At 43.7% G+C, this 16083-nt stretch overlaps 1 protein-coding gene across 2 annotated transcripts in view; it reads right to left on the bottom strand.

Moving 5' to 3' along the window:
* SLC4A7 (solute carrier family 4 member 7) overlaps positions 1-15708 on the bottom strand; it is a 97623-nt gene extending 81915 nt beyond the window's left edge. For both annotated transcript variants that reach the window (XM_040589426.1, XM_040589428.1), the window contains exon 1: positions 15526-15708. In XM_040589426.1, the coding sequence (XP_040445360.1) occupies positions 15526-15573 (48 nt within the window). In that variant the 5' untranslated portion in view covers positions 15574-15708. The remainder of the gene's footprint in view (positions 1-15525) is intronic.
* Between the last annotated feature and the right edge of the window lie 375 nt (positions 15709-16083).

Raw genomic sequence — 16083 nt, 5'->3', positions numbered from 1 at the left:
ATTGATACTTCTGTCAAACTACTTGCTGGAAGTGAGTTTAACACATTAACTTACACAATCAGCTGAGGACACCTGAAGACCAGCTTTCTCATCTACAAAGAGTTCCATTATCAACCCCACCAAGAGCTTTGTACCTTTAACACTACGTGAGCAGCTCATTCAGATTCTTTTTGTTTCACTTCAAAGGGACAGTTTTAGAGTTGGGATCTTCTATGACTTGGATTGACACAAGATTATTGACCTATCAGAATATAAAGCATGTAACCTCTTTTGAAATGTCTGTCCACATTGGTGATGAGAAAAAAAAGAAAAGAAAAAAAAAAAAAAAAAGACATCAATGCTGATGACTGTCTCAAAGCATGATCACTGTGTATACCAAAGGCAAAACAGGATTACTTTGATAAATTCTTCAGTTTCTGGTGCTTTTAACAGAGCTGCTTTCTTGGGACCTAAGGGCTTTAGCAGCACTTTCTTCAGTAATACAAATCATAAGGCAGGGAGAACCAAACTTCAAAAAAATTACAGCCACATCCAGGACATCATTTACCATTCAGTTTTCATTACTACCTGCCTAGAATTAATACACTGAAAAGCTGCTGTAGGTCTCTGTCTAGTTATTGAAAAGAAGCCATGCTTTAAAATTACATTCACCAACAGGAAGCAGGAACACACTTCACTTCAAGCTTAGCAATTTGTGCCAAAGTTGAAAGACACTTACAGTAACAGGAAAGGTGACAGTATACTACTCATAGGAATTCAGTGTTTAGTTATATATGATATACAAAGCAGTATATGAAACACAGAAGTATTGTAGTGTTGCAAATGCTCTCTTTCTCACTTTAACAGAGGGACAGTTTTCTACAGCCACCAAGGTAAACTTCCACCCAGTGCTGCAGCGTGTGGAGAAAACACAACAGCTTTTCAGAGTCACAAAACTGGGTTTTTTTGTAGGAAACATCCCATGGGAATCCTTCCACATCACAGACTATAGACTCACTGCTCATACAGAACAGGGCATTCTGTGACAATCCAGTTCCTTTGAGGCTACCTGTAAGCAGATGAGGTTAAGGATAAAAGTCAGGCAAAACTCCTTCTAACAAAGAAAAGCACTGGATACTTTATGACAAAGTTGAAAACCAGAATAAAAGGGGAAAGGGGAAAACAGCAGCCTTGTCAAGACATACCCAAAATTCACCTCTGTTACTTGCACATTAATTTCCCATGGAGTTCTGAGAATTAACCTTGGCCACAGAGCCTATAGAAGGACACCATCAAGCTCCTCTTTGCCCCGTATCACTCTTCATAACAAGCCACTTTCTTGGTCATTACCTTATCTTAATGATTCCTATGTAAGCAATACTAAGTCAAAAGCAGCTCCCAGGTAATTCTCTTCCATCCCATACTTTACTAACACTAGTGGACCTGAAACATGTTTATCAATGATCTGTTAGCCAAAAACTACACTTGCACAACACAAAATTATTTTGATATACAGCTCTATAGGAGACCAGTTTTCAAAATTAAGATCATGTCCGTTCCTTACTTTTCTATAACAACAGATACCTTCTTCCCATCAAATTTAGTACATCTTAAACACATACACACGAACAATCCATTCACCAATAAAGAGCCATTCAGATCCCACTAAATAGTACAGCACATTGTATCCATTCACGGCATTTGGATTTACCTTTATTTTAGTAACCCTCAGGGCAGGAAGGGAAATTTTCTTCTGTCTTTATCCAAGATCTGTTTTATACCATGAGGCAACTGAAGCAAGAACCAGGTTCTCCATATAACATGGCCATCATATATTAAACTGTTTAGTCTTGGTGATGTATTACCACAAACTTTAAACTGATCCTCTGAGCTTGACAAGAAACAGCAGTAATGCAAGTCACAACACAGAAGCCAACATGCTATCTTGGAGGTATGTATTCTTTACTCTGAAGTAGAAACTCATGCAGAAATGCATACATACAAGCATGCATATAAACACAGATAGCCTTCCTGTCACTTCCACAAGAACTTGGCTTCATTGCCTTGACCAGCCACAGCCTCCTTGGGCTCCTAACAGCTTCCACAGCACATTCTCAGCCCTGACACCCATACTGCCATTGTCTGGGCTTCTCCCCAGCTCTTGCCACCTCTGCAGCCTCTAAAACAAACTTAAGCCTCTGGAGGTACTGCCACCACTCTCTAGAAGCTGTTTCTGAAAGCAGTTACTTATTTTCCTGGTTCCCTGGTGCCTTCGCTGCCGCCAAGTTCACCTCGGGGCTATGACTCCTAGTACCTGGAAGTGGACACTTGTGACTTCACTCAAAATACACACCAGTGGTAATTTCAACTCAAAGCATTCTGCAGCAACCTCTTATGGCAACAGACTACAGACTACAGCTTTAGCTGCTTGAAACTCAAGTTGCTTGACCAGTGGTTGTCAAGCCCTACAGATTTCTTCCAAAGATAGCTGAAGAAAAATAAGCCTTTTGTCAAGAAGCTGAAGTTAATTGTTTGTGAATTCATTAATCCACAATTTAGCTTTTGAAGTGTAGACCTACTCCTCCGCCCCTTCCCCAAAGAAACAGGGCTACAGAGCTGATATATATGGAGTGGCAGGTAACTGCACACCCCTTGTACACACTGAAGCATATCATCCAGAAAAATACAGGTCTCTGGTTTGAGACCTACTGTTTTAACATGCAAATTCTCACCTTTACATTGCCTTCAGGATCCGGAAGTTTATACTGTCAGACGCTAGCCTGGGCTACCATAAATGCAAACACAGTAAATATCCAGTCATGCAACAAACCACTGAACATGACAGAGAGATATTAGTCACCTTATTTAACAAAGCAGCATATTCCAAGTTATTTGCTTTATTAGGGTTAGCTAAAATCCCACATAATCGAATGGGTTACAGTACTTCAGCCCCATCACTGATGAGAAAAGCACACTGAACTTTCACGTTTGCCTGTTTTCCAAAAGGTTCTGTCCATTCTAAGCACGAAACGTAAGTAGCAGGTATATTCTTTGGCCTTGAGCATATCAAATTTCTTCAGTTCCCTATTTATATTTTGCCCTTCATTTCCACTTTTTTATAGCAAAGGCAACTGACTCACGCCCAAGAATTACAAGCCTCAGACTAACACTGTTTGTCTTCACTCAATAGAACATGACCATCTTCTTCCTAAACCATAAGCCAACAGGCTACCTATGAAGCACACTTGCACTGTACAGAAGTTATAAACAGTTGTAATTTATGGCTATAAATGGACCATAATTTAAGTACATTTAATCATGTCAAACCATGTTTTGGCAAAGTTTATTAATAATGTCAAACAAAAGCACCTGGTGAACAGCTGTTCCATTAAAAAAAATTAAGATATTATCCTACCCCTAATTAATTTGTTCTCATTCTTGGGGATAAGGCACTTAATCTTTTTCAGGTCCCCTGTTCTGAACACTTGAATCTATAATTTTACTGTGAATGAACGTTTATTTTCAAAATACTGACTTTAAGGAAAAATACTCTCAACTTCTCAATAAACTAATCTTTCTCAGCTGAAGCTCTACCTAGAGCATCTGGGCATAAAACAAGACCCAAGCATATTTATACTTACCATACACAGAATCACATACAGTTACCTATTTCAGTAAAAGTAAGCAAAGTACAATACAAAATATACTGAAAACAAGCTCTGGTTACAAAAACACTGCAAGCATTTTATACAGCATCAGCAGAATCAAGGCAGGTAATGGGTGGCAACACTAATGCCAAAACCAGGACACCCACCACCACCAAAAAAAAAAAAAAAAAAAAACCCAAAAAAACCACACACACAACACCAAAAACTGGTTGATGTTCTTCCTTTTTTAATTGGCATACATCAGCAGTTTTAAAAATTCCAGAATTTCCACAAAAATCAGTCAGAAAATGTTTAATAAACTTGCCTGTATTTAGAATCTAAAATTAAAACTGTCCAATAACTGGTTCGATACGCTTAATTTATAACCTGAAACATATGTCTCCAACCTATCATTACCTAACTATCTGCAATTCAACCAAATATTAATTACAAGAGTATCTGGCTCCTTAATTTCCTTTTTGATATCTCTCAATGGCAGGCAAGCACAGCAATGCTAATAAAAAAATCAAGCTAAAAAAGGAAAGGATCTCTGCTACTCCTAAGTTTTATCACTTCCTTAAATGAGTCATAATAATAATAATAATAGTAATAATCAGATGCTATCTGTTTGTTTTTATATAAACAGTTTTAAAATACATGGCTGGTAGGGTGTAGTCATTTGACAAACAAAATGAATTTACCACCAACAGTAACACCAACTGTGGCTATTCACCAAGAAGCATCTCATTTCCTTTTTCATACACAAAGCCTGTCTGGAAATACGCTCGACATGTTAAAGAAATGCATGAGCTTACATAATAGTATATCTCCACAACAGTACTGTACAAGCCAAAGGAAAAAAAAAAAAGGCAAAAAATCACTAGCCTAAAACAAGCGGTTGTTTAAACATGATCTTTCCAATAGCTTTTCTTTCAAATAGAAAGAAGCAATAAATCCAGCAGTAGCCTAAATAATCCTACCTTATTGTTTAGAATGCTTATTAAACAGCTTGCAGTCAGTCCTTTGACTTCAACAAATTAAATCAGAAAACCCAGAGAAGGATTCCTTCTTTTAAGTGTTCTTTCTGGGGAGCAACTGGAAAAGAAGATACTCCAGTTTTAGCTAGCACTAGTATGCACCGGTAGCATCATTCAGTTCAAATCCCTCTATAAAAGAGACAGAGGTGAAGAAAGTAATTCCTAGCACACAGACCAAAGCTGCAGTGTTTTCACCTGCAACAAATTATGTTCACAGATACCACAGAGAAAAAGAAAATTTAGTCTTTTCAATTGAAGCATCTCCAGTATGGCAGAACTGTCCCCTTTTTACATAACAGCATTTAATAAATACCTCATTAAGTATTTCAAGGTAAGGGAAAGAGCTGTCTATTACTACAGGGCACATGACCTGGCAAAACATGAACATGAAAATCTGTTGTTTGGTCCCTCCAAGCTGAGAAGCCAAGAAGTTACACAACATCATCAGCCAACACAGTGGCACCCACCAACTAAAAACATTAATGATTATTATTAATTAATAGCTGCCTTACACAAATAGCAGTCATTACAAGCAAGCTTACAAAAATGGAGTTGTTTAAAATAATATTGACATGATGTGTCTATCAGAAGCCAATTGCAAGCAGAACAAAACATTCGTGTAAGCACATGTGCTTTAAATCTATATGGTGAACAGAACTAAATGGTAAAGTTTAATAGTTGAACATGAACATGGGCACAACTCCTCCCAGGGCTCAGCCAAGCGAGCCAGCTAACAGATGTGACAGCAGTTTACAGGACAAAGCTACAAAGAGCCCTGAAACACCATCCAAGGTTGTGCGACATGTTACAGGGTGAAGTCTCCACCACCAGCTGCACCAGCTGTCCCTCATCACACATCAGATCCCAGCTCCAAGAACTGCACAGGGAAGATGTCACCATCCAGGTGCTGGGATGCAGGGAGCATCTGCTGCTCCTCCCTGGTGCTGTTGATAGAGTAGTATGCTATCTCTGAGGTGCGAGTGGCCAGGTGAGAGAGCTGCAAGAGGGGATGAACACACTGCACAAGAAGGAAGATAAGCATGAGGTCCTAGAAGGTCTGCTGCTCGCCGAGTAACATTTCGGAAAGGCCGAGGCTCATCTAGCCCTCAAACTGTTGCACTTTCCTGCTTATCCGTATGAACACCAGTGACACTTCCAAAAAGCTATCACTGAGCAAATCAGAAGTGGCTACTGAGCACCGAGGGCAAGGGTGAAGAGGCCCAGGTGGCGTTTCTCAGTCTCTCCAGCGAGAATCAAAAGGCTCAGGGCAGAGCAGATACATGCAGAGGGTCAATACGTGGTTATTGGCAGTGCTTTTACCGCTATGACCACAGGAACCCCTTTCAGGAACAAGGGTCCATCGGACAAAGCGTGGCAGGAGTATCTTTGCCACAAAGCGCATTAAGCTTGTGAATAAGACTTTAAACTGGGCACAGTGGAGAAAGGCTGTCACACTTCAGAGAAAAAAGTCACAGGGAACACATGGCAAAAGGCTCTCGCGCTTCCCTTGTGAAAGAGGCACACCTGGGGCACCCTGTCCCACGCGCTTCCACACCGGCACACACGGCATGGGAAGTAACAGGAGGACTTGGTCCGTGCACCATTGCAGAGCTATAACCTCCAGGAATTAGTGACAGCGGGGTGGCTCACGGCTGGAGTACTGCAACGGATGGATACAAGCACTTGAGAAAAGCCAGAATGTAAAGTCGGGGAACATGGGGTTCAATCTATGCAAAGGGCTGGCTACAACAAACACTCCTTGGCTCTGAACAAGCGACAAGACAGTCAAAGACCTTATTTGTAAGGATCAGAGAACAGTCCAACATGGGTGATGCTATGCTAGGTGCCTGCTACAGACCTCCTTTTGAAGGAGGGGAAGCAGAAGATGCCTTCATTCAAAAGCTGGTGGAAGTGTCACAATTGCAGGTACACACTGGGGTATGCTGGTAGTGTGTGGCCAAGCACAAGCACTCCAGGGTATTTCTTGAGTGTGTTAAAAATCATTCTTGGTGCAAGTGATCAATGACTAGTGAAGATGGTCTGCTGGACCTGTTGCTCACAAACATGGCAGTACCAGAAACGTGGAAGTCAAGAGCAGCCTTGCCCTAAGCAACCATGAAATTGTGGAGCTTAAGGTCCTGAGAAAGGCGAGAAAGACAAACAGTACAGTGTACAGTGCAAGACCCAGTGCACACAGTTACAATATGACAAGTCAGGAAAGCAGATTCCAGCTTGTTCAGGGATCTTCTTGGTAGAATTTCACGGAAGACTACCATGAAGGGTGACTGGAAAGCCTGTGAGACCTGCCTGATCTTCAAGGATAGACTCCTGAAAGCACAAGCAGGACGATTCCTGCAAGCTGGAATTCAAGCAGGCCTGACAATGAACCAGCATGAAAAAAAAAAAAAAAGGGAACCTGTAACTGAGCTCAAATGCAAAACAAGGAAGGTGAAAGCAGGACTGGAGGAATACACAGACATTATCTAATCACGCAGGGGTGGAGTTAGATAAGCCAAAGCTCTGATAGAGTTGAAACTAACAATGGATGTGGAGGGCAGAATGAAGGGAAGAAATCACATTTTTATTTTTTTCCTCCAAAACAAATTATACAACAGGAACAGAAAGTAGATCTGCATACAACAAGGTGTTACACACTAACATCTGCTATATATCCTTTTCTTACAGATCTAATGAATCGGGGCTTCTAAACGTGAACTTGACATCTGATCAGTTAGTAATAAACATGATTTACTACCTTATTCATAACCCTGACTAAAAGAAAGAAATCACACATGCTTCCACTTAGCATGACTTTTGAAATTCAGAACACAACAGCCTGAATCTCTTAATATGGCAACAGATTGCTTCCATGAGAAGCAATCACATTCCAGAGATGTACACCAAACGAGATTTTATTACAACACCTCTACGAACACAGGTTTGCTTAAACCTCTTTCTGTTCTTTGGTGACACAGACAAACAAGACGGCCTGATTAGAGATTCTCTAGCCTTCTGGTTACACACTGCTACTGAAACAGTCATGGTTTTCAGGAGTGACATTCGTCGTTGAAGCAAATTCTTAGCTTTTTCTAGCAAGGAATAATTGGTTGGAAAGAAGAAGGTTGATTATCCTTGCCATAAGCTAGGTATTCACAATCACTTAGCTGTCTTTTTCTTCATCCCAGAATAGATCCCAGTCAAGACACAGCCAGCATATATTTAGTAGACATTAGTCATGGAAAAACTAGAGGAATAGTCAGCGCAACAATGGGGGGGGGGGGGGGGGGGGGGGGGGGGCGGGGGCGGGGAGCAGAATTTTGACTTTACATTTTAGGGAAGTGTAGTTTTTCAAGACATGCTGTTCACATACACACTCAATACACACATGCCCCCATACTGAAAAGACAACGGAAAAAAGTCAAGTTTTCACGAGCCCTCAGCTAACAGACCGTGGGTAGTACAGCTGTACTGTAGAAGGAACAGTGGCAGAGGCCAGAGCAGAAGGTCAATCAGCAGAATTCCAACATACATCAGTGGGGGGGGGGGGGTGGGCGGGGGATGCTGCTCTGTAACTAATTCCCCCTTCATCTCTGCAGCCTCTGCCCACATGCCTCATTCACAGGAAGCTCCCGTTTGTTTGAAAGCAGACTCCTGAAATTCTGTTAAACTGACACACCACTTTGACAACAGGTGCCCAGTCAGGAAACTTCTACTGAAGACTCTCTCTCAGTCAAAAAAACTTCCAAGTCTGTTTTTAACTTTAAAAATATTTTGATATTTCAGGATACTGTCTCAGCCATACTGCCAACAAGACAAGTCTAGATGCCTTCCAGCACAGCTACGTCTCATGAAAAGTATCAGCATTCATTCTGTAACATTTGTAGAAAATTTAAACTTCCAATGAGATTGAGTAAATAGACCAAAAAAAAAAAAAAATCAACAAAGACTGAGTCACAAAAATCTCTCACAGCAGGTATCTGGGGAAGAAGATGACACACCTATATCTCACAAAATACCATAGATTAAGAGAGTTCAAAATGAAGATGTGAATACGGTTCTACTCTTCAAGTTAATACTGTGTTCACCAAAAATAGTCTTCAGTGACGAAGGCCTGAAAGAGTGGGGGAAAGGGAAGGTCTATCAGGTACATTACTAAGTACAAATACAGGGTAAAGAGTCAAACTCTTAAGAAACACCATAAATATACCTTTTAGAAAAGCACATGCTGAAGGAGTATACAAGATGATACAACAAGTACAGCACTGCGAATACTTCTACTAAAATGGGACTTGCTAAAATTAATAAGCCTGGGGTGTTTCAAGGTTATGAAGCACTCTAGCATGGCTGAAAAGACAACTTGTGCCAGTACACCCGAATAGGACAACCATTCCATTACATAGCTTTGAGTCAATTTAGTTTAAAGCACTAGAGAGCGGATGGGAAATCTCAGTTTGTGCTAAAAGCCTTTCCAGGGTGGAAGTCACAAGAGCATCCACACAGTCGGATACAACACTGCGGATCAATATTCCGAAACATTACTTCAGGCAATACAAGATGCACATGGCTACTCACATGACACTGGACAATTTACAGAAATAACTGTAACTCCCATACAGCACAAACATTCACTCTTTTTTGAACATTTATGAAAATGGAATAACCTTGCTGCTGTACAATCCTGGCACTGTTATTGGAAGAATAAAACATTTAGTCTTCTCTGTAGACAAAGTAATGATAGATAACTATGAGCCATACTCTAAAGACAAAATGACTGACAAGACACTTAAGAAACAAAGTTTGGAAAACCTCAGGTAAATAGGCATGCCGATATGTAACTAAAACGGCTCCATCTACTGGTTAAAATAGACATTTCTTTTGTCATGCCATGCCCGCTCTGCTGCTGCGAATTTAGCTCCCAGTGAAACAAGGAACTCGAGGGTGCCAAGCACAAACACAGACAATCCCTTCTAATAACCACTGACATATGCTGGCAAGGTAAATAATGCATGCTTGCGTAATTGATGTATATTCTCAGTAACACAAAAAAAAAAGCTTCTAAGGTGTCAGGACTGACTTTTTAAATTCAAACGTTGCACTTTTTTAAAAATAATGTAATATTTTCACCTACTGCTAATTGTGCAAATGTAAATTTACAAATACTTACTTAATAACATTGTAAGATCATCTGTAGAAGAATCACTAGTCTCTTTTTTGCATTCAGACATACTGACCTAGAGGGTTGAGAAGAAGTTTGTGGTGCTCTTCTCCATCTGCTTATTTACCTCATTTGAATCCCACTATTCATATCACTATTTCAAAACATTAGCTAGATAGCTATCTTATTTTTAGCAAAAAATTTGAAATGTCCCTAAACTTTATTATTCCAGAATACACTATACCAAAAGCATGACAGTATTCTTTGGAGACCTCTATCTAAGTTTTTGTATATTCAAGCTATACTCTGTATTTTATCAATCACTAGTTATAGAGCAGTTCTAGTTACTAGGTACTACTTCAGGGCCACTGAAGACCTCATGTAACAGATATCCTCGTGTAAAGGATATCAATATTCAAAAGCCAACAACAATCACGGTGACACGTCAAGTCATCTATAGAAACATATCAATCCCATGGATATAGGCAACAACTACACAACTTAGTACACCCTACAGCTTATTTCGGACAGCAAACAGAACTACTGCAATGAAGCCTAAAGAAAGTTCCTAGGTGATACACCAAGTTTTTGACAGCCACAGTAATTTTTTTTTTAAGAACTCAAAAAGACTGCCAGCACAGACACTTATTTTAACCCAGAGGTGGTCAGAGACATCACTTACAGCCCACTGCGCGCACGGGTCAAGTTGCGCCCTGCTCAAACAGCACAATACAGAAAAGCAGGTTGTCTCTTAAAAGTCATAGATCCAAGACTACAAGTTTGTCAAGCTAGCGAAATTTTCTCTTATCAGAGGTATTTAACTAAGGCACTGCCACACCAGTCAGTAGAACTGTACTGCTTTAACTTGTGGAGAGCACATGTTCAGCCAGATGCCACAAACTTGTGGGGGAGGAAAGTTTCCTGCACAGTCCTCAATTATGCAGTACAAACATACCCTCAGTTACCCCTGTCCAGCCACAAAGGGACAACACCAGTTCAAATACCAAGTTAAATAAAAAATGAAAAATATGTATATATACCAGCATAATATTCTCATGATATTCTTCAGAGACCTGTCATTTGACTTACCATCACAATAGCCACATGTCAAATAAGAAAGCCAATATTCACACAAAAGAATGCTTTCCACTATTTAATTTCTACACCAGTAAGTCATCAAAGATAGTGGAAAGATGTGAATTACGCAGTCAATTCTGTAAAACTTTTGTTTTACTGTACTGATGCTACTTATATTCTTACATACAAAGTACCAGCAAGGTAAATCAAGACTTAGAACATATTTTAATAGGAATTGTTTCAATAATCACCTAAGAGAAGTACTACATAGCTAGGCAAAGTTACCAAGCTACCCTGAAACGCATTAACTGGACCAAAGCTTAGTTTGGCAACCATGTATTCCAGTCTAGCTGCCCCCAAATACCCGGTTCACCCTTGCAATCCATTCATGGAAATGAAGTTATATTTAAGATTTTTCTTGCAGAGAAAAAGCACTTTGTATTTTTTATTATTAAACTGTTGAAGTTATAACTGCCACCGGATTCTAACAGTTAGGATACTTCTCACCAATTTCTGCATTTTTTTATTTCAAGTGGCTCTGATATCTGTTACCCTATACTCCTATAAGCCTTCATGGGTTTTTTTATGGATTTGAAGTACCAGACACTGTTGCATTAAAAAGATGCATCAATATAAAGGAATGGACAGAGCCCACTGAGGCAATGATAGTGTTGGTGAAGTGGGCTGAACCTGAAAAAGTCTTCAAATGAAGCCTGAAGCGAAAGCCCAAAGCTGTCACCGAAACACAACCACTGTTGAACAGGGAAGTCTAAGCCCCACCTGATAATGTGCATGCACAGCCGTTAAAAAATAGAAGAGGTAGCGAACCACATAGCCACTTCAGAAAAAGCACAGGGACACTAATGCCCTCTTCAGTTAGACATGGCAGACCACATTACTTCGATGCTTTGATTAGGAAAACCAAAAGGAAAAGCCTGGAAATATGCCCTTCAACAAGAGCCACTTTCATTTCTATCATCACCTACAGCAGATTAGCAATAAAACCAGATTTGTTTCATTGAAAGAAAGACTATACAAAGAAACAAACTCATTATTCAGCCATACTGCATGGTCTATGAACTTGTGAACATTTTATGATATACATGAAGTAGTATCAAATACTAAAGAAAAGTTTCCATATACTTTTTTTTTTTTTAAGATAAAGTGTTTTGAAAATCTTACCTGCAAAATACCTAGAGACAAAACTACAATATACATTGTTTTAAATGCTACTTACAGGTATTGCAAAGAAACCCACTGAACTATCCGGTAATGAACACCATACTGATAAAAGTTTGAGCAAAGATCACTGGCACACAGCATTAAGAATACCACCACTGTAACTGTCAAACTCAGCACTGTGTAGAAAGCAATATACTAAAACGCTCCACTCCTATTTAAACAAACCAAAAAAAGAATGACCCTAACTAAGTAGCTGTCGAAGGAAGAACAAAAACAAGACAAGCATTCAACAGCTGCTTACACTCACAACTTCCAGCTATTTTCAACTCAGACTTCCTCAAGCTGTTGCTCATCCATTTACTCATCTCAATGCATCTGTCTTCCTCTGCTTGCCCAACCTCCCCTTAAATCCACAAAAGCTTCTTGCGTGCACATCATATAGCAAGTGTAACTGTGAATTCCCTACACTGACTGAAGAACCAGCTCCTTTTGTTTGCCCTGAACCTAGCACCTAACTGATTTGACTGTGTGCCTCCTCTTCCATCTTCACCTGCTCTCTTCACACAAGCTTTACAGAGCCTTACGATATCATTGTCCCATCGTCTCTAATAGGCTGGCAAGTCCTGGCCTGTTCAATCATTTCTCATCTAAGAACTAATACGTATCTGGTTGCCCTTCAGTGAACCAGCAAACCGTTTCCAATAATAATGCATCTTGTCTAAGATGAGGGGCAGAACAGCTTATAGTACACACGGCATTAAAGAACCAGGGATTTACACAGTGATGTTTTTTTCCTATTGTATTCTCTACTCGTCCCAGATGTTCCGATCATTGGTGGCTCTCTAGTTGTAACCACAGAATCACAGAATACCAGGTTGGAAGGGACCTCAAGGATCATCTGGTCCAATCTTTCTGGACAAAAGCACGAACTAGACAAGATGGCCCAGCACCCTGTCCAGCCAATCTTCAGAATAACCACAGCAGGCATTCTGTGTCACCTCCCCCTTCTGACTTATACATACACACTGTCACCAAGCAGGCCCCTCAAAAAACCAACATCCTAAAGACTCGATGATTCTCCTCTTTTAGACCAGACCTAAAATACAAAACAAGGTTAAAGGGTGTATTTTATACTTCAGATATCCAGGGGGGCCCTGACTGACAGAGATGCTCCTCCACACAAAAAGCACCAGAGCTTACTTATTACACTGATTTACCGACACCGGAGGAAGGAAGAAAAGGAAGTGTTTGGGAGTTCTTTGATTATGTTTCTGCATTTTTTAAGACCTCAGCACTTAACTTCTCAGACTTGATTCACACTTTCTACAAAGTCCTTTCATCTTAAAGAGACATTTATTTCTGAAAAAATTATGCACATGTAAGCAGTTTCAGCAAGCTCTGCCAGCAGGAAGGTGGCCTGTACTACCAGAAGCACAGGATTAGAAAAATCAAGTTGAGCTGTATTGTCAAAAATGCTTGTATTTTGGACTAACTTTGGATTAGTTTTCATGTATATAAAATTATCTCTCTTGCATACAAATACCACAGCAAATCCAACACTGCTATACTAGGTAACTGCCCAAAGATCAGCATGTCCTCTCTTTTAAGCCCTTTGCTTCATGTGTTCTCCTTAGAAATTCCTTTTTTCTAGTTCCTACCCATCCTCTGCGCTCTCTCTTTTCTAACAATTTCAGTTTTGTCTCAGCTGCAGTTACCTCCTGAATACACTTCAGCGCCAAGGTCAGGCTCCTGACCAGGCATCACTGTTGTGAGGAAACCAACTTGGACCACTCCACCGAGCACCACTTCACCACACCTACATCAGGAACGACTGTGCAGTGGTACAGTAGCTTATGCCTCTGTCCCAAAAGCCTCTAGTTAATTTCTGGTACTACAGAACCTAAATGACTCCTGCCAAGCCCAAGCCCGACAAATGTGCTCAGGGCAGGCCGACTTTCATGAAACCTGCACTCCTTTTCTCATTTGGATTCACCTGAGGGTAGCCATTAGCATCTTCCACTTTAACCTCATGCTTTTGCAACTTGCTTCATACAGCGTGGCATCTCTTTAATAGATGGGAGTTTTCTCCTGCCAGCTAAGAGATAGCTTTTACAGAGAAGCAAGGTAGTTTTAATACAAATTAAATATATTGAACAGTCTGCCCTTACCAAAAATTTATCCTGGAACAAACTAACATGAATTGGGAGATGTCTTTTTGGGGTCGAGTCAAGAAGGTGGAGAAGCGATCTCTTAACAGATCTATGAAACATTTAAAGGTGAGCACATACATTAATTTCTGAAGCCAACGTACAAAGACTGTAATAATCTGAGGAATTTGCAAAGTTCACGGACCTCTGAACCACTAAGTTGCCAACGCTCCCGTTATAACAAAGGAAAGACACACTAAACGCACTGATGTCACAGGAAACGAGTGCTTCATTGCTATTGCCAATTTTATCAAATGTGACTCAAGCCTCTCCTTGGAGGGTAGCAGAAAGATGATGAAAACTCACGTGTTTTCAGCGTTATTTCTCCGCCCGCCACAGCGTTCTTTGTGTCACAAACCAGACACCCCTCCTCTCCGGGCACGGAAAACAAGTTGCCGTGCGACACCTTTTCAGTAAGGGCCTTGGAGGAGAACATCGGAGCGAGGGCTCAGAGCCTCATTAACAAAATCCAGACCTTGAGTCATCCGAAGGGAGGGGAAATTACAACTGTGGAGCCACATGTATTCCTCAGTAGCACAGGAAGTCAGGCAGCACATGCCTGCCGCACCGTGCCGCCGGCCGGGAAGGGAACGAGCCCACGCTCCCCGGTTCTGTGCGCCCGCCGCCAGGAACACCGCCCGCCCTCCCGCCCCGAAAGCCGAGCAGCCCCCAGGGGCCCCGCACCCGCCACCTGCCCCGGCGCCGCGGGCAGCTCGCCGCCGGCCATGTGTGCGCACTTCGCCCTCGCCCAGGAACTCGTCAGCGAGCGGGGCCGGGGACAGGCAGAAAGGCGAGGCCAGGGGCGGCCGCGCCGCCCACCGCCGGCGGCACCAGCCCCGCGGGGATCCTCACAAAGGAAGGGGGGGGACGGGGCAGCCGCCCAGCGCGCACCGCCACGGCGCCCGGGGCCGCCTGCGGAACAAAGGCTCCCGCCGCGCCGGTGTTGGGGGGGGGGGGGGGGGGGGGGGCGCACGAGGCCGGCACGCGGGCACACCTGCGCCCTCCCGCCCCGCGGTGCGGGGGGGACCGGGAGCCCGGGGCGCGCAGCTACCTGCGGCGCTGCTTCCGCGTCCCGCCGCCGCCGCCGAAGGGAGGGGAGCGGAGCCGGAGGAGGGCCCCCGCCGCGACCCCATCCCCGGACAAAAGCGAGGCGGGACGGCCCCGCGCACGACGCGGGCGGCGCTGTCCCGCAGCGGCCCTTTGTGCGCCCCACACACACCCCGCACCCCACCCCGCGTTACCGTGGTGAGCAACGGTCTCATCTGCTCGCCCGCCCGCTCCTCTTCCATCGCGGCTCCCGCCGATACGGCCCGGGCGCAGGACCGGAACGAGCGGCGAGCGGGGGCCGGGGCTGCGCGGCTGGCTGCCTAGCGGAGGCGGGCGGCGCTGGTGCCCTCGGGACGGGGCGGCCGCGACTGCTCCGCCGCGCCGGGGGCCGAGCCCAGACCGCCTCGGCGCGCCCGCTCCCCCCGCCCCACGCGCGACCGGCAGCGCCGCCAGCCAATGGGAGGGGGCGCGGCGCCCGCCCGGCCCCGCCCCGCCCGGCGCTGCCCCGCGGGGGCCGGCGCGGCGCTGCGGCGCGGGCGGGGGCGGCGGGCAGCGCGGTCACACGCGGTGGCGCGTGGCGGGCCTGGGACCGGCAGCAGCGCGGGGGCTGCGCGGGGGCTGCGCGAGGGCTGCGCGGGGGCTGCGCGCTCCCGGCGCCGGCGGACGCAGCGCGGCGGCGCTGCCGGTGACGGCGGGTGCCGGGCGCTGGCCGCGCGCGGCGCCCCTCGGCACTTGCTGGTGCCGTCTGCCAA

This window comes from Falco naumanni, chromosome 4 (genome assembly GCF_017639655.2).
Source record: "Falco naumanni isolate bFalNau1 chromosome 4, bFalNau1.pat, whole genome shotgun sequence".
In the NCBI taxonomy this organism is placed as follows: Eukaryota; Metazoa; Chordata; class Aves; order Falconiformes; family Falconidae; genus Falco; species Falco naumanni.
Note: the sequence above shows the minus strand (reverse complement) of the source record. Positions and strands in the feature narration are given on the sequence as shown.